This window comes from Microcebus murinus, chromosome 8, assembly GCF_040939455.1.
Source record: "Microcebus murinus isolate Inina chromosome 8, M.murinus_Inina_mat1.0, whole genome shotgun sequence".
Taxonomy (NCBI): Eukaryota; Metazoa; Chordata; class Mammalia; order Primates; family Cheirogaleidae; genus Microcebus; species Microcebus murinus.
Window position 1 is genome coordinate 64,030,666 of NC_134111.1, and position 23,642 is coordinate 64,054,307.

The 23,642-nt window shown below is 34.4% G+C and overlaps 1 protein-coding gene across 5 annotated transcripts in view; it reads left to right on the forward strand.

The window, feature by feature from the left end:
• The window catches only part of GULP1 (GULP PTB domain containing engulfment adaptor 1), a 269,468-nt gene that overhangs the window by 189,425 nt on the left and 56,401 nt on the right, over positions 1 to 23,642 (forward strand). For all 5 annotated transcript variants that reach the window (XM_020288299.2, XM_020288298.2, XM_012779464.3 and 2 more), the window contains exons 5-6: positions 14,268 to 14,339; positions 19,823 to 19,921. In XM_020288299.2, coding sequence (XP_020143888.2) covers positions 14,268 to 14,339; positions 19,823 to 19,921 — 171 coding nt within the window. The remainder of the gene's footprint in view (positions 1 to 14,267; positions 14,340 to 19,822; positions 19,922 to 23,642) is intronic.

Sequence of the window (23,642 nt, forward strand, 5' to 3'; positions counted from 1 at the left end):
TAATACTTATATTTATAACAATACAAGTGAATGGCCTATTCATTCTATCTGTCTCACTCCTAAGATGTGAAGGATGTTTGACTATGGTGGGACCTCCAGAGAAAAGACAAAAACATGCTGCTTCTTATTGTAACTACATTACAAACTAGGTTTGGGAGCCCTCTTGTGCAAAGAGTTCAGTTCCTTGTTTATAGCAAGTGTATTTGTTTGGACTTAAGCATAGAAATATCATTTTAAAATCAAGAGACTATTAAAATAATATACCTTCTATCCAAAATAAGAATAAATATACTTTAGTAAAGAATAATTACAACAAAATGAAAAACCAAAATATCAAATTATTAATAATATAAAATATTATAGACGTTTTCATATTCAGCCCATATTTTTTATTCTCTATAAAAACTTGCCATTACTCCTTTTAAAAGATAACCTTTAGAGAATTTAATTTAAAGTTTAAATTATAACCTTTTTTTGGTGGATAGATTTTAATTTTTTTCAGGATTATGGTTTTGATGATTAATAGGTCTAAATCCAGTTGATTCTGACCCTCCTTTGCAATTGACTATTATAATGTGCTTTTTAAAAATGACTTTTTCTGTATTGCTTGGCAGTGGGACATAGCAAGTCAGCCAAATAAAGACTATAAAATTAAATTGGCTTACTCCTATGTGGCTTATCTACTGGGTGCAGTGGAATAGCTAAAATGCTTAAATACTATTTTTTTTTAACCATATGGAGTCAAGTTCACTCAAAGAAAATTAGTTTCATCATATTTGAGGCTCTGCATCATTGGTTACAAAGCTACATGCTCATTTACATATTTTTTTCTATAATCAGAATATCCATTATATATTATGCCACCAATAGTTATTACTTATTAATCTTGATATTATATAAAACTTTTATATTATAAAACATAAGGATTACTTTCCCTTAGTATTTGAAAATAATTATGTAGAGAATATACTATTTACATAAAATTGGCATATTTTGAATTTGATAAACATAAAATGTATATTACAATTCTTTCTCCTTCATATATTAATTACTGTCAAATTTCATAGAAGCTAGACTTAGTAACTGTTTAGTTATGTATTTTAATTGTTGTTTTTCTATTTTTTTAAAAATCCTATGTTATTCATAGAATGATTCTAAAACGTTTGAGGAAGCGAGCGAAACAATTATTATAAATGGATCCATATGATGTCCAACACTGCTCTCTACTGGAAAAGAAGCAAGTCATAAAACAAGCTATTCAACCTTTCAAATGAAAAAGATTCATTTTAAGTTTTATATTTGAAAGTGAGGGTGGAGTTCTTAACACATTTTTTGTAAAATGCTTATGGTGGGCATAATAAAATATATGAAAAAAATGGAAGACATGAATAGAGACATCACTTATGGAAATTTAGCTTAATAGGAAGTCTTTGGATCATTTTAATTAATAGAAAAAAGTTATGGGAATTTTAGAGAATATTAACCAAGTATGACAAATATGACATATCTTAACAGCATTCTAACTTAAGAAGACTGTAAGGTAAATATTTTGTATATGATAACAAGTTTGATGACATTTTAATACCTTTAATTTCAACAGACTGCAGCCTGTAAATTGCCTGTTTTGAGTACTTCAGCCTTAATAATAAGTATTCAAATGCATTGAGCAGAGAAATGCACGAGTTGCAGTATTTGTATGGAATATAATATTAGACCTATAGTATCAGAAATTTGTTCTGTGTTTATCAAAGTCTTTATAGAAGATTTTAAAAAGACATATAATAGTTTGTAAAATCTGAGGAAAATATACATGTTGTCACACCTTTAAATATATGTAGACTAAGAATACACAAAACATTTCTACATTAATGACTGCCATCATCTTTTCATATTCTAATATACTAAATGTTGCTTCTCCATTTATATCTTTTCAATCTATTTTGCTTAGGAATTATATTTAAAGTTTTAATATTTTAAGGTAATGCTTATATTAATTGATACATCTTTGTGTGGTTTTCAAATTTTTCTTAATTTATTTTAATATCAAAATTAAAACGTTTATTCATAAATAAACAGGAGAATTATTTTGGAGTTTCAAAGCACAAGTACACTGTTGTATAAGACACACACTTGTACTTATGTAAACTCTAGTGCCTGATCTTTCTTTAAGACATTTTACCAAAATAAATTTTACCTATTTGAGGCTACAGCAGGTCCTTGAATAACATTGTTTCATTCAACATTGTTTCTTTCGATGTCGTTCCATTATAAGATTGAGGAGAAAAAAAAAAGTCTATTTTCAGCCAGAGCCACTGTGTGTGTGAATTTTGCATGTTCTCCCATGTCTGCGTGGGTTTTCTCTGGGCAATCTGGTTTCTTTCCAAATTCCAAAGCTGAGCATTTTGGGTTCATTGGTGTGTCTAAATGTTCTCAATGTGAATGAGTGTGGGTGTGGGTGTGTGCACCCTGAAATGGGATGATGTTCTGTCCAGGGTTGGTTCCTATCTTACACCCTGAGTTGCCAGGAGAAGCTCCAGCCACCTACAACCCTGAGCTAGAATAATTGGATAAATAATTATTTTACTTGCGTTTATTAATCTTTTTTAAATGTATATATAGCTCATGTTTATTTGTGTTTACTATTAAAAATGTTTTGGGTCTTTATTTATAGGTTTTGGTGACCAGAAATATACTGTAGGGACTTAACTCCTGTTTATAGCAATTAGCCTATGGTAAAATTGGTTTTGTCATCCTTTTGCTTAAACTCATAGTTTCCAAGAACCTATCAATGCCATGAAGTGAGAACTTACTGTATAGAGAAAAATAATCAATAAAATATTTAATATTTTAAGAAAAAAGTGGCAAGAACAAATATTACTTGCCACAGAAAACAACTTTTTTCTTATGCTCTTTGCCAATGTGAAAAATAACAACCGTATCTAACTGTATAAAGCAAAATAGTCTGATATGTTATACTCTTCTATCATCATTGTTATTATTATTTTTTTTGCTTTGCCACATGGAGGAGCTAAGACATAAAGTTGCAAAACAAAAGAAAATATTTTATTCAATTTTAAATAGTGTTAAATATACCAATGTCCCATTTTCATTGTAAAAGAAATATTTCTATATTTTTCTCTTAGGTAAATACTAATAGAAAAGAAACTTTTTAATATTAACTTTTTCATTCAGCGTAATTTCCTTTAGATCTATCCAAGTGTACTGTATGTTAATATTTCATTTATTTTTATCACTGAGTAATCTACCGTAGTATAGATATACCACCAATTGTTTAACCATTCACTCATTGCAAGACACATAGGCTGTTTTCAATTTTTGTCTATTACAAAGAGAACTACTATGAACATTAGTACATAGATATTAATATTTCCATGAACATTAGTTTTCATTTCTCTGAAATAAATACCCAAGAGTGCATTTGCTGGATCCTATGGCAAGTACATATTTATTTAAATAAGAACAAAAAAAATCCTACCAAACCATTTTTTCAGAGTGGCTACACCATCTTACATTCTCACCAGCAACGGCATCCTGTAATTTTATTTGTTAGATCTGGTGACCCTAATTAGTAGTATTAATGATAGTATTCCTGATTCCCAATGCCATTTCCTTGAACTCTAGTGATCTCTTGAACTCTTGAACTCATGTGATCAATCCACTTAAAAATGCTAATGCCTTCGCTTTCTATCCCAAGATGCAAAACTCCAAAGTCAATCAGGAGGCCGCAGAAATTCTTATGAACATTCAGAAAAACTCGATTTTAATCCGGTTAAAAATCATCAGCGTCATTATCATCATCATCATCACCATCATAAGTATAATAATAGCAATAAATAATAGTAACTAGTAACAACAATAAAAAGGAAATCAGCGGAAAGGCAGGAAAAATGTAAAAAAAAAAAATTGAAATAACTTACTGTGGCTGAAGATCAAAAAAATCTCACTGTAAAAAAACAAAAATAAAAATAGCCCAGATTAGAAAAACGGGAGGTGCAAAAATGTCAAGTCAGTAAAGTTCATTTCTTTTCTCTTTCCAAAAGCAGTTTCCACAGAAAGCTCAAGGATAAAGTTCTCAGTATTCCTCTTTGCAGCATTATTTTCTTCTATCTCCCTCTGGAACATGGCAGCCACCTGAGGACCCGTGATTCTAGCTCTGTTTCCAATCTCTCAGCCTTCCACTGATACAGCAGTGCTAGTGTCTCCCTAATCCATAAGTTCTCCCCAGAATTATTCAGGCTCCAGCTTTGTATGCCCAGTTGTTGAATCTGCATCTTTAGCTGACACGTCAGAGGTATTTTAACCTCAATATGCTTGAGGACATTTTTCATTTCTTCCTTTTATTCAGATCTCTATTAAAATGTCACCTTTTTAGGGGAAAGTTCCTGATGTCTCTTAAATATTACCCACATTACCCACAGAGAGTGCCCAGTCTATCTGTGTTATTTGTTGTATTATTTAGACTTAGGCCATCTGAAATATAACACATGTGTCTGTATCTATACATACACATAGACATAGGTATAGACACATACACACATTTGTATACTCACTAGGATGTAAACTCCATGAAAACAGGAATGTTTTTCCCCTACTATATACTCAGCACTTATAAGTGTTTGACATTCAAATATGTTGTAAGGAATAAATGAATATATGCAAAATTAACATGCTATAATTTGGGGGCTTAATTTAATTTTTTATCAAAGTAGTCTATGTCCACTTTAAATAGTTAAATATTTCCCCAAGACATATAACGAAAAAAACAAAACATTCCCTGGCTATTCTCCTAACTCATATTCACTGAAGCAATTGCATTTTACTTTCCCTTTTTTTTTTTTTTTTTTTCTTATTTTGTACTGTTTCTGGATAACCTGCTGTACTGCTGTGCTTAGGTTTGTCCTTATTTGTAGTGTCTGTGAACACCCTCCTGCCAAGTCTCCCCTTTCCTGGGTTCACTAGTCCCTCTGTGGTTTGTGTGTGTGTGTGTGTGTATTTTTGTGTGTTTTTGTTGTGTTTTTCTTCTTCTTACTGAGAACTGGGGCAGGCCAGGGCAAGTTTTTGAGCCCTTGCACATGTCAATATGAATATTTTTTTCTCATAGCCTGGAAACTTGGCTCAAAATCATGTTTTTCACTCCAAATTTGAAATGAAATTTCATTTTCATTATTGTTGACATGAAGAAGTATGATGTCATTCATATTCTTGGATTTTGGTATATTTTTTGGTTTGTTTTTTTCTAGGATCATTTATGATTTTTTAAAAATCTTTGGTATAGTGATTATGAGCCTATTTATGCTTGTATATGTGTTTCCACTCATAACTGTGGTGTAACATTGCATTCGTTATTCTGAAAACTCATACCTTTTATTCTGGAAAGGTGATAATTCTCTTCCTTCAGTTTTTCCTGTTGTCTATTTCGAGACCTCTATTTGATCTGATTTGGCTTTTTTTACAACAGTGGTTCTCACATTTAAGCATGCATTAGAATCTCCTGGAGGAGGTATTAAAACTAATCGCCTCACCCCCAGAGGTTCTTTTGAGTAGAATTTCTATTTGTAAATATTTCCCAGAGAATGCTCATGCTACCAGTCCAAGGACCAAATTGTGGAAAGCACTGTTCTAGACCAATTCTCTAATTGTTGTATTTTGTATCTTTTTAAAAAATATGTAGCTTTTGCACTTTCTATTCCTTTTACCTTGCCTGCATCCCCCTAAATATCTAGATGGATCATGTCCTTTCTGGTTGTTTTACATTTCACCTTATCAGTGACGTCTCCTGTGACCATCCTGTTTAAATGGTACGACTCATATAACAGACACACAGACATAGTCACGCACTCTGCACTTCTACCCCTTCATGCCTGCTGTCTCTCCAGAGCACTTCTAGGGTACTATATGATATACTTATTTATAATATGTTGTTTATGGTTTGGCTCCCTCACTAGGATGTAAGTACTATGAGGCCAGGGAATTTGCTCTTCTTTTATTCAGTGCATGTTTTTAAAAATTTAATTTAACATTTTCATTGACAGATAACATTGTATGTGTTTATCTTGTACAAAATTATGTTTTGAAGTATATATACTTTGTGGAATGATTAAATCTTGCCAATTAAAAAATATAATACCTCTCTGCTATATTCATCATTCTTAAAATAGTACATGAAAAATAGTAAGTATCCAATAATTACTTCTTGATGGATTTTGTCAACTTTATCTTCTAATATTCTTATTTTTAATTGCCTGAGTCATATTTTTATTTTTTATTTCAAAGTATTACAGGGGTACAAATGTTTTTGGTTACAAGAATCACTTTTATGATGCTTGAGTCAGCGTTCCAAGCATGCCTATCACCCAGATAGTGTTCATTGTACCCATTAGGTAGTTTTTTTTCCCATCTCCTCCTCTCCCGTCCCCAGGATATTGATTTCCATTGAGTTAAACATCCCTCTGTGAACATGTGTACTCACTGGTTAGTTCCAGTGTAATAGTGAGTACATGTGGTGTTTGTTTTCCATTATTTAGATACTTTACTTAGAATAGTGGTCTCCAGTTTCATCCATATTGTTGCAAAAGGCATTAAGTCATTCTTTTTCATGGCTGAGTAGTATTCCATGGTATGTATACATGTGTCTGTGTGTGTGTGTGTGTGTGTGTGTGTGTGTGTGTGTACACACACATATACCACATTTTGTTAATCCATTCATGAATTAGTGGGCATCTGGGTTGATTTCACATCTTTGCAATTGTGAATTGCATTGCAAAAAACATTCGAATGCAGGTATATATTTGATAAAATGACTTCTTTTCCTTTGGGTAAATACCTAGGAGTGGGATGGCTAGATCCAGTGGCAGTTCTACTTTTAGTTTTTTGAGGATTCTCTATACTGTTTTTCCATAAAGGTTGTACTAATTTGCAGTCCCACCAACACTGTATAAGTGTCCCTGTCTCTCTGTATCCATGCCAGCATCTGTTGTTTTTGAACTTTTTAATAAAAGCCATTCTCACTGGGGTAAGGTGAGTGTGGTTTTAATTTGTATTTCCCTGTGGGCTAGTGACATTGAGCATTTTTTCATATGTTTATTGGCCATTTGTCTATCTTCTTTTGAGAAGCTTCTGTTCATGTCTTTTTCCCACTTTTTAAAGGGGTCGTTTGATTTTTTTTTCCTGCTGATTTGCTTGAGTTCTTTGTAGATTCTGGTTATTAGTCCTTTTTGGATATATAGCTCGTGAATATTTTCTCCCATTCTGTAGGTTGTCTGTTTGCTCTCTTGATTATTTTCTTGGCTATGCAGAAGCCTTTTAATTTAATCAAGTCCACTTTATTTATTTTTGTTGTGCTGTGATTGCCATTGGGGTCTTCATAAATGTTTTGCCTAGACCAATATCTACCAGAGGTTTTCCAGCATGTTCTTCTGAAGTTTTTATGGTTTCATGCCTTATAATTAAGTCTTTTATCCATCTTGCAGTATAAATAATTTTTTGTGAGTCGTGAGAGATATGGATCCTGTTTCAGTCGTCTGTATGTGGCTATTCAGTTGTCCCAGCACCATTTATTAAACAGGAATTCTTTTGCCCAGTGTATATTGCTGTCTACTTTGTCAAAGATCAGTTGGCTATATGTGAATGGTTTTATGTCAGTTTTCTGTTCTTGTCATAGGTCAATGTCTCCATTTTTGTGCCAATGCAATGCTGTTCTGGTTACTATAGCCTTGTAGTACAGCTTGAAATCTGGTAAAGTGATGCCTCCCAATTTGTTCTTATTGCTTAAGGTTACTTTGGCTATTTGTGGACTTTTCTGGTTCCATAGGAAATATAGAACTATTTTTCCTTTCATTCTTTATCTGTCATTTCAGTATTTTCATTTTGGTTGGTATCCATTGCTACAGAGCTGGTGTTCCCTTCTGGGGGTGTCCTTTCACTCTGATTTTTCATAATGTCCAAGTTCTTTAACTGTTTCCTTCTCATTTAAGCAGCTGTTGCTTCTTATTTTTGGATTTTCTTTTGCTTAGTTGGGGCATACCCCACCCCCCCACCCCACCCCCACCCCTTCCAGTGACACACTTATGTTTGTAGCATATGTTGGGTGAGAACTTTTGGCTTTGCTTGTGGTGCTTTGATGGCACTCTAGTTTCTGGATTGATGCCTTGGTTATAGATATTCTTAGTGTAGTAGTTTTCTCAGTTGCTAGTTGTTTGTAGGCTGTAGCCATGGTAAGCTATGTGAGTGGGCAGATTCCCTGTCTGTCTTTGATGAGGGAAGAAAGAGGCCTTTGAAATCCTTTCTCTTTTCTCAACCCTGTGGTCTTCTTAACAGTGTCAATGATATTGGCATGCCCAGTTTAATCTCTGAAACAGTTGGTGGTGCTTGTGGATGAGAATCAACCACATCCTGTATGACTGAGTCAATAGACGCTGTAAAGGGCTGTGTAGATTGACCTCCTTGTCAGTAAGTGGTGGTTGCCAGAAGGTACATTCTACAGTGTTGTTTTTTGATCCTGTGAGAGGCTCTAGTCCCTTAGGAAAAGCACTTGAATGCCCCAGGTGGTGGATGGGGCCCTCGAACTTTCAGGCGAGTCCTTATTCTCTACCACAGCAGGGATAGGTGGGGGTGTGAGGCTCAGTGGGGCTGGGTTTGGTGAGCCCACCCTCAGTATCCACAAAATTTGGCATCGTAGCTGATTCAGCAGGACTCAAAGGTCTGATCCCAGCTAGCCAGGGAGAGCCTGAAGTGGTCCCACCCAAACAGAAAGTCTGTTTAAGGAGATGGGACAATCTGAGATTCAAAAGCTGGCTGTCAGGAGTGGATTTCCCTCTTCTCCCTGCTCCCTTGCTCTCTGGTCTCCCTCCAATGTCTGCCAGCAGGCAGGAGCTCCAACTAGCTAAGCTCCAACTAGCTAAGCTCCAACTAGCTAAGCCTCACGATTGCACTGTGGGCTGAGGAACTTCGGCACCCAGGATCCTGTCCTGGGCTGAGAGTATGGCCTTCTTGTGGGGGAGGGGTGCTCCACCCACATTGCACTCTCTTCTTAGTTCTGCCCTTGCAGGCTCCCTTGCCTCCTGAGATTAGTTAAAAAATGTTACCTTAATGTACCCTAGAAACACAATCAAGTCCTGGGGGTATGAGATCTGGCTTTGTTGACTTGCCCTTGGGTCCCCACAGATGAATTCCTGAGTGTGACAGGAAGAAGCGTGCTGGTGCTGAGTTGCTTATGGGGTGGGTTCTCAAGCAGATTTGATGTCCCTCCACCTCAGCGTGTGCCCTGCTCTGATGGAGCCACTGGGCAAGCAGCACCAGGGAAGTCTGGTGAGCAGGGAGCTCACAGTTGAAGCATTCGTTAGTCCACTGAAGGACTTTAAAAGGAAAGGTTTGAGCTACACTCTTTGTAGAATCCTCAGTGTGGTGGCTCAGTTGTCTCTCTCTCAGCAGACATGGGTTGGGGAGGAAAAGAATCTGGAAAGCTAGCCCTCCGGTCATCTCTGTCCTCCTCTCCACAAGGCATCCTGCCTTGAATGTCCAGGTTCTGGAGTCACACAGATCCCTAGGGACCGACAGGACCCCTGTGGCTCCCACAGTCTGGGCCAGAATTGGCAAATGTTTGTGTGGGAACAAGAGAGCTAAAACTGAGAGGCTGAAGCCCCCTCGGGAGGAGAAAGGCATGGGGTGGATAGAGAAGCAATATGGTGCCTGCCCTCTCGGCTGGGATCTGTGGTGACAGGAAGTGCCCCATGGGGCTGGGAGCCTGGTGTTTTGTCCACAAGAATCTCTGAAGGCAGCAGCTTTTGGGCTCCTGGGGGTAGAAATTCACTCCAGAAGCCTGGAAGCCCGCTGACTGTCAGAGAGGTGAGGATGGGAAAAACAAACCGACCCACCTACCCTTTTCTCTGGCCTCCAAGCCTTGGGGGTTGATTTCCGACAATGTCTTGTTCCTCCTTGTTCTGTTGTGCAACTTCTTCCTGTGGAGTTCCCCACAGGTTCTGTCACTCTTTCCTCAGAATTACACCTGATCTATGTTTATCTATTTGTTTGCTCTTTGCTCTTTCATCTAAAACCTTTCCTTCTTACTGAGATGCTTGGGCAGCTGATATCTCTGGTCAGCCATATTCCCTGGGTCATATTTTTAATTTATATGAAGTCTTTTTTTGTTCTCTAAATGCTGCTTTTTCTGATAGCCTGTTTTCGTCTTGAATGCAATATATTTATATTGATTTAGGGGTTTAGCTATCTTTTTTTCTCCTTGCTTTCTCTCTGCCTCTTTCCCATTGTTTTTGTTCCTGTTTGTTTGTCTTCCGGTTTTTCATGTGAGAGGTTAAATATATGCACGTGCTTGCTGTGTTTTGATATTTAAGACTGACGCACTCAGAAGCCAACTGGCAGTCCTATGTACTTGAGCAGGGTTTGTCAACTAGGGACCGACAGGGGACCCATCTATTTCATGAGGAAACCCCAACTGTCAGCATAGGTTGTCTTGTTTTTTCTTGGTCCACTTTCCCCAGGGAAGAATTCTCCAGCCTGGAGGCTTGTAAGACTAGCAGCCGGTATCCTGGGAGCCATGCTGTGACTTTCCATTCAGCATGTGGACTTCTGCTAAGTGTCTTTGTTCCATGCATGTGCCTTGCTTCCTCTTCATCTGTGCCTAGCATTTTGCAGTCCAGGGCTCCCCTGGCCTAGTTCTTCAGCTAGTTAACAACTCTTCTGTTGGAATAGGGTGGATTAATTCCCTGCCTATGACATAATTCTGTTCAAACTTTTCTTTTACCCTTCAGGCATCAGGCAAAGTGGAAAAGATGAAAAGGTCTTACCTCTAAACTGTATACTTTGTACAAGCCTTTGCATAGCACTTACGACAGACTACTTCAGTTAGTGATGGGTTTGCATACTATACTGTATGTTCCTGGAATGTAAGCATTTAATCAGTGTCTTAGGTCAGTTTTTCCCAGAATTAGAGACTGAGGCAAGGATTTGAGTGCACATGATTTATTAAAGGAGTGCTCCCAAGAGAACCCATAAAGGAGTAGGAAAATGAAAGCAGATGAGGGGAAGAAGGAAGTATACACATCATGTGAAGACTCAGGCCTTATTCTGACAGAAGCTTTGCATAACATTATACCATAGAGTTCACCCCACCTCCAAGCAAGGAGCTCTAGGCAGTTCGTACCTCCACACCAAGCCAGTCATTGACTAAGGAATGTGGTGATAGGGGGGTGGCAGGAGAAAAGCACATAAGTGTCAAAATATTCACATCTGTTTCCAGCTCTGGATACTGGTGAGGTGACTTCATTGCCCCAAAAATATGTTCTTGAAGGTCTTGAGTGTGAGTCATTAGCAGCAAAGCATGTGAGGAGTGTGGAGTATGGGGCCCTGAGGTGATAAAATGGATCCCAGGAAAACTGAGCAGGTACCAACTGTATCCACTAAGGCCTAGTATCTTCCCCAAACAATCATTAAATAAAGGAATGCAATCCCTTATAAACACTTTACAGATAAAATAGGTTTTTTCCTTCATTTTTTAAAATGCATTTGTTCTTTAGAATGATTTTATAAGGAGAAAAAAGGCAATATTATTATCCCTATCTTTCAAAAGAATCAGACAAGACAGATTAGGTGACTTTTCTAACAGCTCCAGATTTTAAGCCTAGATCTTAGAATCATATTTAAGTTGCATTATATTTAAGAGTTTTATAAACATTTTATATAGGCATATAGAAAGCGTATAAATATGAATTTTAAATCAAAGTATCATGATGACTTTTATAATTTAAGAAAATACAGACTATTATAAGGAATGAACTATTTTTTTGTTTTTAAACTTATTTTATTAGACCATCTAACATTACATAAGAAAAAGTTTGGGTAAGTGGTGAGTTCTATATTAAGATGTCTTTTAGCTTAATTTCCACCATCATTCATGGCATCTCCCAGTGTTTCATTACTCAGATGATTTAATTAAAGCTAGTGTGAAAGAAACATGTTAAAAGGTTCCTGGAGCACTGCTAGGAGTTGATTCATTTAGAATATACTTGGAGTTCTTCCATAATTTTCCCCTATGGGCCTGTTTGCATATAATACTTATGACTCATAACATTTTTTGCCAAAGTATGAATATTCTTCCAAAAATATGGCCAGTAACACTTACAGTCTGTTATTGACACATCAGACCCTTCCTCATGCTAGTTCAAGAATCACTTAACCATAAAGAATCTGCCTTTGTCTTCTTGCTCCTGCTAATACTAGACCACCCACCAATGGTGAATGTCTCAGTGATATGATAAATTCAGAGAAGCTGAGAACAGCTTGCCCCATGGATTTATTCAGAACTAAATAGTTCCTATTGTGTTAAATCCCCCTCTGTTATTTGAACCCTTTATCCTTTCTGGATGATCTAAAACAGTGCTTTTCACACCTGGTGGCACATTAAAATCACTTTGGGAGCTTTGAAATATACAGATATTTGGGCTCTGCCCCAGACCAATTAAATCAGACTCATAGGCATTGGTAATAAGGTTAATGCTTCGCCTGTGACTCTGTCATGTAGCCGAGGTTGGAAATACTCATCTAAAACAGAGGATATGTGACAGGTCCATTGGTGTCAGGAATAGATTTGACTGTCTCTCACATCTTGGTAGCAAGTTTTCAATTCCTTTTAAGCAGAGAATTTTTCATTTACTTTGGTTTTCTGTGTGCACCTTACTAACCAACAACTTGAGGTCCCAGTGGGGCAGTCTGAAAGCCTGATGATATCCTATCTAGGCCCCAGAAGCTGTTTGATATAGTTTGAGCATATTAAAAAAAGAAACCAATGTACCTCACAGAACTTGAGGGGTAACTTCTCTTTGCCTCAGTGCAGCTGAGCTTTACTCTCTCTCCTCCATGAGCTGGTAAGAAAGGGAAGAGCAGTTATCTCCTGTATTTTCACCTCACCTTTTGTAGCTACCTTCCACTATCCTCATAACCTATTAACTATTTTTTTCTAGCTCTGTTCTTTAGACATTAGTACAAGGAATCACCTGCAATGCTTTTAGAAATATAGTTCCCTGGCTCTACCTCTAAAAATTCTGATTTATTTGACCAAGAAATCTGCATTTTTACATTTTAATCTGCTCTCCGGGTAGTTCCCATGCCAGTTGTGCAGAAAACCAATTTCAAAAAATGGGACTGTAATTGCTTTAGCTGCTAATCTTTCAAGAATGAAGGAAGGAATAAGAAATTGCTTTATATTTTTGTTCCCTTTCATTCTGTAAGTTAACACATGGAAAAGATTCCACTTAATTATTTGATAAAAAGTGTGTATACACATACTCACACATGTCTGGTCTATATATATGAGAAGTGCTGAATTCATGACTCTGTGGTGTTATAATTGGCAGTACATAACAAAAGCAAAAAAGTCTTTGGGAAATTTTATATACTTCATGCATTTAATGTTTATTTGCTATAAAATATATAGAAATGTTTTCTAAAATGAAACCTTCATATTTCAATTCTAATTAGCCTTGAATATTTCATTCTATTGAACTTCTATTTAGGAAGTATTATGTCTATCCAGAGTAGAGGTTTTATTACAATATAGTAATTATTACAAAACTTTTTCCATTTTTGGATTGGTCAAGTTTCAACTAAACATCCTCAATGACTACCTTCAGGGTTATTTAAAACTTAGTAAAATTGTAGATCATATATATTTTATTTCTTAATCTAGTCTAGATATAACTTTACCAAATGGTATATATTGTGTATTTTAAAAAATTTGTCTTATAAATTCTACATGTTAGATGTGTCTCATAATTAGAAAACAAATAAAATGTTTATTTCAAATCATAAACTACAAAATATACTAATGAAACTTAAACATAGTAACAAAAAGCATTTATATCTTTTGAATGTACAAATTTTGTTATTTATTCATAAGTTCACTAAATTTTAATGATTGAGATCAACTTACTTTATTCCTTTGGGCCCAATAAAATAACTTTAGTTTTCTTTCTAGTGAAAATCTGCAAGTAAAATATTTAGAACAAATGTGTTTTTTTTAAAAAAACTCTGATTAATAGGAATTGTAAATGACCAAGTGTTATATTTATATTTTTATATCATATAAAAATAATATAAATTAATAATTCTTCTGCTCAATGAGGATTTGGCTTTGCATTACTATCAAACCATTCTATTATGCAGTTTTATAGTTCAAAATGATTTAATGCTATATGATGTAGTAAAGCCTGTGTCTCACAAATGACCATTTTCAGTTTCTTGGCAGTACAGAAGTGGAGCAGCCGAAAGGAACAGAAGTTGTGAGAGATGCTGTAAGGAAATTAAAGGTAGGGACAACCCTTCCAATAAATGTCTAGTGTATTGATGCTGTCAAATTGATGGAAGTTGAAGCATGAATAATAGCTTTGAGGTAGGTATAGTTTTACCCTGTTAAAAATGAACTATTGAATAAATACCATCGTATCAAAGAAACATTTTTAATAATAAATATGTACACACAACTAATTATTTTTCCATATATAGCATACTATTCATATTTTTCTAAGGCATAATGTTTTATACTCAATAAAACAATTTCATGGCAGCGATCCATAAGTGTTGATGTTCTGTAGGTTGCTTTTACTTTGCTTGGGCAATGTGAACTCATGCCCCAACTCAAAAATGGGTAATGGCATAACAAGTATCTCTAATAGTTAGGATATTTATCCACCAGTTGAAAATGTAGAATTAGAGTTGATTCCAAAGCAGAATTTTGCAGTGATTCTGTATATTAAAGGTGTCCTAGTGAGAGGCTCTGGCCATGTCCATGAGCAGCCATGGGGACACTGATGCCTAAGAGAAAAAAGGACATTTAATAAGCAAACTTACATTTTTTTAATCAACTAATTTACTGAGAAAATCTTACATAAGATGCCACACAGAATGTTTTTCTCATAGTTCCACATCTCAAAGTACATTGTTCTCACTTAATTTGAAAAACTTGAACAGAATTCTCATCTTTATTAAAAAAAAAAAAACTACTCTGTTTATATAATTAATTGTTATTCTCCATAGTTGCTCTCACATTTTTGGAGGAACAAATATTCTGTAATATTTTATTTGGTAGAGACTATTGAGCTATTCCAGAGTAGGGTTAAGCCTCTGGTTGTGCCGGGCAAGATTGTAGACATTAAAAAGTACTACAGTACTTTGTTTTGAGAATGTCATAGCAGGTGGAATTTACTTGGATTTAAACTGAGGAAAAATTGAAGTGGGATGGCTTGTATTTTGGGTAAGGAAATACAAGTGGATAATATTTTTATCCATTCATTTTATATGTAAATATTTTAGCTAATCTTCTTAAGGTAAATATGCTAAAAGGTCCCAAGATAATATCACTTTCATTTGGCAAGAAAGTGTATTAGCCAACTATTTATTTCTACTATCATTAGGTAATAATCTGGACTTGCCCTAGTTTGGCCAATGTTTTTAAACACTAAAAGAGGATTTAAAAGGCTTAAAAGTTTATGAACAATATTTAGAATAGGATTCTGTTTTTAAAATGTTGCAAATTCTGGGCATAAGTCCAATTTCACTACAATCAGAATGTTTTATAAAAGAGCAGTGACATTTACCCTTAGTATTTCTTTATACCTAAGAAGTTCTTTATTCAGTTGACCCAAATCCCAAATCAAAAAGATTCAATTACATAATGACTAGGTCATATGTCAAGAGATATTTGAAATCAAATGTTTTCCAAATAATGGCTCAATTACATATATTTTTGTGGAATTTTATAGGGAGTCCCTATGTAGTTTCATGTTTAGATATGCACTTTGTTAATAAAGTAATATGATTTACAATAAGATAAAAATTATATAGCATAGTTTAAAAATACATAGTTAGTTCATACTAGCTTTTTCTGTCATGTATCTTCCAGAATAAGTAGTATTAATAAGCAATCTTTTCTCTATTGATTGCAAAACAATTTTGTCTATCAGGAAAGTATATCTAAGGGTAATGACTCATGCACTAATGAGAATGAATAAACAATGCGTTTATCTATTTTAATTTTTTTGTTGTTGTTGTTTGGTATCAAGAATCAGAGGCTACAATTAGAAGTATATCAAGAATATTTACATTTATTTTTAAAACGTAGACCCTGACCTCCTTTGAATTTCGGTATCATGTAGAAATAGCCAGTAGGTGGTGCTATGACTCTACTAAAAAAAAAGAAATGTGCTTTTTATTCCTATGTACACATCTCCATTTTAATTTATTGCTTATTTTTCTTAAACGTATATATTCTGCCTGCTTTTGAAAAAATATATTATAGTTTAATATTTGACTTTATTTTCCACATAAGTTAACATTTTATGTATACTTACCCCCTTTTCAAAAGTTTGCAATAGTAATGAATTGGCTTTTGACATTAATAAAGAATTTAAAATTTAGGGATAATAATGAAAGCTCAGACAAATGGAAGGATTTTCAATGATTTCCTTTTCATGCTTCTATATTTAATGATGCCTGCTTAGTTTTCAAGAAAATTTTTTAAACTTTATTTTTTTCATAATATTTTTCTGTCATTTTATGGATAATTTATAGCTTAAAGATTTTTATTCAATATAATATTTTTGTAAGGATTAAAGTTTTTACTTTCCGATTCTGTATTTATCAAAACATGTTTTCTATTTCCTAATCATTTTCAATAATTTCTATTCTTAATCATGTTTTCTCCAGACATTTAAGAAAATACCTAATTTCCAAAATGTTATAATTTAAAAACCCTTTCAATTTCTATGTATTTAATAGCATTGTTATTATAATGAATTTTATTTTTATTAATACAATTAGTGCAAATTTCAAAAGGCTCAGTGTATTTCATAAACAATTTGTGATATTTGCATGTAAATATTGGCATATAGATTCAAAACTTACCAATTTCTCTGAGAGATAACCAGAGAGAAGCATTCTTAGACTCTAATTTTAAAGGAGAAACTCCACCCCAATGCAGCTAAATTAAAATTACATAAAGTTATTTGAAGGAAATGTGGGCTTTGGGAATTATTGTCAAGTCCTGTTAAGTCTCAGCCCAACAGTTTCTCTATTCAAACTCACTCTCTCTGTGTAGCATGACTCTCTATTTTGTCTTCACAACCAGTTATTTAATTAATATAATGTTTACAGCTTAATTTAATTATATACAAACATAGCTGATTTCCCCATGGGATTATTCAGAATACTTTAAATCACAAATTCAATATGAAAACCACAAAGAGTAATAGTAGCTCGGAATGATAAAATGAATAGTATTTGATGGTACAAAAAAATGACTATAATTAACAAACTGTAGACTACAATAAGCTTAAGTTATTGAGAAAAAAATAGGCAGGAAGGAGAATATTAAACTTTGTTTAAAATATATACTAAATGAATATATAACTTCAGGCATGATAGTCTTGCAACATATGTTCAATAATCAAAGCCCATAACTAGTGTAAATCTTGATATCCATGGAAACAGAAGTGGGAATTTTATTTTTTAAATGCAGAAAATATGTTGTGTAAAAGTATAATTTATTTGAATATCTGCAAAACTACTACCTACTTCCTACAAACTCATTTTATGCCCAAGGTTTTTAACTTCTCTGGGATTTATTTTTCTCATCTTGTAAATAAGGTTGGATTGGATGATCTCTGAAGCATTTTTGAGCACAATCACTTCCTTCTGATAAAAAGCAGAAAGAAAGGTATCAGAAACCTTAGATCAGATATTTTGTGTTTAATTTTTTTCTTTCTCGCCTTTTCCTTCCCTTCCTTTCTCCCTTCCTCCTCCTTTCTTCCTTCCTATTTCTCCTTTTTGTTTTTTCTCCCTCAGCCTTCTCTTCTTCCTTCTCTTCTTCATTTCTTCCATTCTTCTCTTCTGCAAAGATAAGTTTAATAATAGTGAGTGATTGTTCTGTGGTAGAGTTTTAGGAAGTAAAGGTTGCATGGTTTATTTAGTCAGAGGTCACAGGAATGGTTGTGCCCAGATGTGGAAGGGGCCTCCGAAGACCCTGCTCATTGTCTATTTCTGGAAAACACCTGGGAAGCTAGCTTACAATGTTCTGCAGCAAACAACAGGGGTCGCTTTGTTCAGATGCATTCACATAGATGGAGAACAGCTGGTTTGTTTTGTAAGCCTTCTTATGTGGAAAACCCCAAGTTGTTTAATTATGCTAATACAATAAGGAGATTATGAGGGGAGGGGGGCAAAGTTAATCCACTTTCTTTGGGAGAGAGCTGGGTCAATTTTTAAAGATCTACAGTCAAGAAAAATAAGTTTCTTAAAGACAAAAAAGAAAATTTTCTGGCACAAGTTAGTTGAATCATGTGCAAAATTTAAGACAGCTGGATACAAAGAAAAAAAAAAGAAGAAGAAAAGAAATAGCAGCCTGTATTCATAGAGCAGGACATACAGCAAGCTGAAAAATTACACCACCCAAAATGAATAAAACAAATGGTACCCCCTGGGATACAAAGGCAGACACTTCAAGGCATTGGTATATGCATTAATTATGTCACTCTCCATGGCAGTGCAAAGCCATGAAAAGACAAAAAGACTCTTAACCACTCTGCACCAGGACTGAGCTATACCACGTGTATTTACATCTGCCACAAATTATAGTGAAATACACAATGCAAATAAATATGACGTGCAAGAAGACTAGAACTCTCTCTTGCCTTACATGTCATCTATTTTGACTCAAGTTAGCATGGTTCACATACTGGAAAAATTGTTATGCTAAGAAATAACTTTTTGAAGCTCTAGAAGGAGAAGAAATTCTTTTTCCAATAGTTTTTATTTCTTAAAAAGAAAGATAGGGAAAAAGGAGAGAAGGAAGTCTGGAGAGAGCAGAATTGCCAGATAAAATGAGGACATCCAGTAAACTTTGAATTTGAGACAAATAATGAATAACCTTTTAGTGTAAGTATGTTCCAAATATTGCATTGGAAAAACTTATACTAAATAGCATATATGTGTTGTGTTTGTGTATAATAAATGTGTGTATGTATTCTAAAAGTTAAAAAAAATATTGTTTAATATTCAAGTTTAATTTGGCTCTTGTAGTTTTCCTCCCATTAAATCTACCAATGCAGAGAGAGAAGGCAGAGCCTCTACTAACTGCATGAATATTCTGATTTTCTTTTTGGTTTTATAACATAACCTAATAAGCATTTATGTACACTTATTATTCTCTAAGAAGGTACAACTCGCTACATTTATAATTCTAGACTGAGTTGAGTTCTACACTGGGATAGAACTCTGTTAGCTGGGATAATTACTTCAATTCTTAGCTTTGGTTTGCATATGGTAATCTTCCTCTTTTTATTTATTGATTTGGTTGGATAGGTTAGTATTCCAAACTAGACAGATATTTAGAAATGGAAAAGGTAGCATATCCATTAGCTGGTAAACTGCAAGTTCTCTAAAGGTATTAAAAACGACATATCCAAAGAAAAATAAATCAATCTCTGCTTATGTTACCGTAAAGTGTTTTCAGTTTTCTCAACTGTCACAATTGTATGAATATGATTTTTAAGTATTATGAAAGAAGTGCATTAAAAATTGTGTTTTTACAAAGTTGCTGATAATCAATCTGAATTATAATGATTTATTGGAATGATTTTTAGATATTTTGAGACTATTTTTATAACATACTTTATAATGGTCAATAATTGACCTAATGAAAGTTTGACATTGAATACAAACTCCAAATATTTATTTGTTTGTGTTCATTCTCCATAGAAACAGTATTATAGTTTTGTGAATAATTTTTCATTTGTAGTTTGCAAGACATATCAAAAAATCTGAAGGCCAGAAAATTCCTAAAGTTGAGTTGCAAATATCAATTTATGGAGTGAAAATTCTAGAACCCAAAACAAAGGTAAGTCTTATTTTTGAATGTCAGAAGCCCTCTGACCTTTAATTAATTGTAATTATATTTCTATTTTAATGAATATTTAAAATTTGTTACCAACTTGAACTGTTTGGTTCTCAGCTAATGACAATTTGAAACTCTAGGCTTTTTAAGGAGGAAACCAACTTTTTGAAATTACTTTCTGAGTGGTCTGTTCTTTGGCTTGTGTTCAGAATGTAATAATTTATGTTAAGTTTATTCAACAGCATTTGGTCTTATATTTAGGAATTTTTCATCACGAAATGTGAAATTGATGCATACAGTATGGTTTGCTGGTTTACTGAATATGAAAAAAGACAAGAGCTATGGGTTGTTTATTAAAATGTTCTGCATTTACTTTTATTGCCTGTAGACCGAATCAGTATATACTGATTTTTGAGGGCTGCCCTAACTAAATATCACAGACTGGGTGGCTAAAGCAACATACATTTATTTTCTCACGATTGTGGGAGGCTGGAAGTCCATGATCAAAATACCAGCCAGATTGGTTTTTTTCTGAGGCCTCTCTCCCTGGCTTGCAGATAGCTGCCCTCTTGCTGCCTTTTCACATGATCGTCCCCCTGTGTGTATACAAGGTCTGCTGTTTCTTTGTATGTCCAGTTTCCTCGTTTTATAACAATACCAGACAGAGTGGATTAGGAACTACACTGACTGCCTCATTTTAACTTAATTACCTTTTAAAAAGCCTTATCTCCTGTTAAAAGAAAAGCTTTAGACTAATTAAATTTAGCAGTTCATTTGAACAGAGAAAAATTCATGAACCGGGCATTCATGAATTGGGTTCAGAGAATTCCGCCTGTGAGTGTGGAGCTTTTCATAGGCTGGACACAGAAGCAAAGTAGAGAAATCACCCGATTGGCTACAGCTAGACACCTTTTTTATTTATGTACAGTGGGATGAGTTGGTAGCCTGTGATTGGCTGAAACTTGGCTGTTTGTTATACTCCTACTGAAATTAGGTTTCACTTTGTTAGCATATTATGTTAGGTTCCAGCTTGTCATGTAGGAACTCAAAGTAGAAAATCTCAGGCTAATGGCTTCCTGCTTATTTAATTTGACACTCCAACTATCGCCCCATTCTGAGGTACTGGGGATAAAGGCCTCAACTTAAGAATTTTAGGGGAATACAATTTATCCCCTTACACATTGTAAACTTAAGTTTCTTGTATTAATAAAGGGCTTATATCTCTTCCAAATTCAATAAAAATATTTAAAATATAACCTGTTCTAGATTCAAGTTCATTATTAAGTACTTAATGTTATGGACTAAATTGTTTCCCATCAAAATTTCTATTTTGAAGCTCTAACCCCCAATGTGACTGCATCTGGAGACAGGTCCCCTAAAGAGGTAACTGAAGTTAAATGAGACTTTAAATAGGGGGCTCTAATGCAATATGACTGGTGTCCTTATAAAAAGAGGAAGAGACACCGTGGTCACACACACACAGAGGGGAGTCCATGTGAGGACCCAGTGTTCTACAAGCAAAGAAGAGAGGCCCAAGAGACACCAAACCTACTGATACCTGATTGGGACTTCTAATCTCTGGTGTGTGAGAAAATAAATTTCTGTTGGTTAAGCAAAGCCACCAAGTCTGTGCTGTTATGGCAGCCTAGTAAACTAATAAAGTACTTTATTCACCATGCCTCAGAAATGTAGTTTAGTAATTTTGATAAGACCATGATAATCAGTTTGGAAAAATTAATCACCATTTAACTCAAAGTATTTTATAAATACATGCTGTCAAAACTTTCTTCTAACAATGAAGGCATGCTACTTGAAAAATTAATTCAATTTGAAAGCCAAAGGAACCCTGTTCTGTAAACAAATTATGAAAATGTTTTTCAAGGGTCTGCACCTTTTCTCTAGTCCAGTAGGTGCCATTTGTACCTTTGTCTATGTGAATATCAGTTTCCAGTAACATCTTGCTATTGGAAGTGTGGTCTGTGGACCAACAGGATCCATATCTACTGAGCGCTTGTTAGAAACCTCGAATTGCAGGCTCCATTCCAGATCCAGGGAATTTGTATCCAAAATTTAAGAAGAAATTTAGTAATTCATATGCACATTAACGTTTGGGAGGATTTGGTTGTAGTGCATATTTTGGTGGCTATACCAGTAGGCCTTACTTCCAAACTGTAGGCCATGAAATAGTTGCATAAAAATTACCTAAGGCATTTGCAAAAATAAGTTCAAAGGCCCCAAATTAGCCTACAGAATCAGAATCTCTGAATGTGGAAATTTTGCATTTTTAATCTGAGGACAATTGTCTATATTAAAGAATAATAGCATTCTTTCAATCTTTTCAAGACATGAAGTTAAGACCTCCCACAATTATTCTGTCTAATATTCTCCTATTATCCACCCTCAATATATTAAATTACAGACAAAGAAATAAAGATTTTACTTGGGTTAAGACTATCCCATAAGAACCATTGCTGGCTGAAAACAGAATAAGGAAATGGTGAAAGGATAGTAGGAGGATGATTCAAGCCTATAAAGGAATGTTTGTAGTTTGCTGCGAAGCAATAAAGTTGCAAGTGAGGCATAGCTGAGATAAATTCATTAGGCAAATGGTAGTTACCAAAAGAACGAACAATAGACTAAGGAAGCAATAAATTACAGAGGGACAATGCAATCAAAAGTGTAGCAACCTAAGTGCAGTCTTACATGCACTCAACAAGAAAAATAATGCTATTATTGAATTTCCTTCTTAAAAATAAATAGATATATATAGTGGCAAATGTCCAGCAAGAATAAGTGACTTATAGGCCATGTTTATGTTGAAAGTTTTCTTCTAAACTATATAGATTCTGCAGCTGTTTTGAGTGTGTGTGTGTGTGCGTGTGTGTGTTTATAATTATTAATTCAATTTCTTATTGAATGTTTGGGACTTGTCACAGCACACCTTGAAATATTTAGAATTGATAATAATCTAACATGGATTGTCTATATAGAGAAAATAATTTTTACTTTTCTTTACCACTTGGAAAATGAAAATAGAAGAGAAAGCAATCTCAATAACAGTTGGCTCCTTTTCTCTCTGTGTCTTCTCCCTTTCTGAAGATTATGCAGTACTAGAAACAGGGGCCATAAATAGATGAATTGGGTGTAAAAACATATATGCTGAGTTTTTGTTCCAACTCTAATAAAATATCACTAATGTTAAAGGATATGTGTTTTCTCATTGTGGTTTATTGTGTTCCTGAATCTCGTTATCATTTCTTACCAAAGATATTGCTACATTTGAAATTTACAAAGATCTATCCCAACAATAAAAAAAATTTACAAAAATAATGAAATTACATGTTTCAGCTCCCTAGACTTCATTTACCTGAAGATAAATTAGCATTTACCTGAAGATAAATTACTTTTGCTAATTTAAACAAAGAGTAGGGTTATTCCCAGCTGTTCATAACCAAGGCTTTTCATGATCCTACTGGTTGGTGAGTAAATGAATGACTGTGTAGATTTCAGCACCAGATAAGTAAGTGTGTGTTTTCTATGTCACTTGTAATTTCTTATGGAAAATATAATCATTTTTATGTATCATATAGCAATGATATTTTCTCTTGGTAATTTCTATGGAAAAAATAATCAATTTTATGTATCATATAGCAATGATATTTTCTCTTTATGTATCATCAACTCGATTATATGATTAATAAACTGGTATAGACCTCCTCTCAGT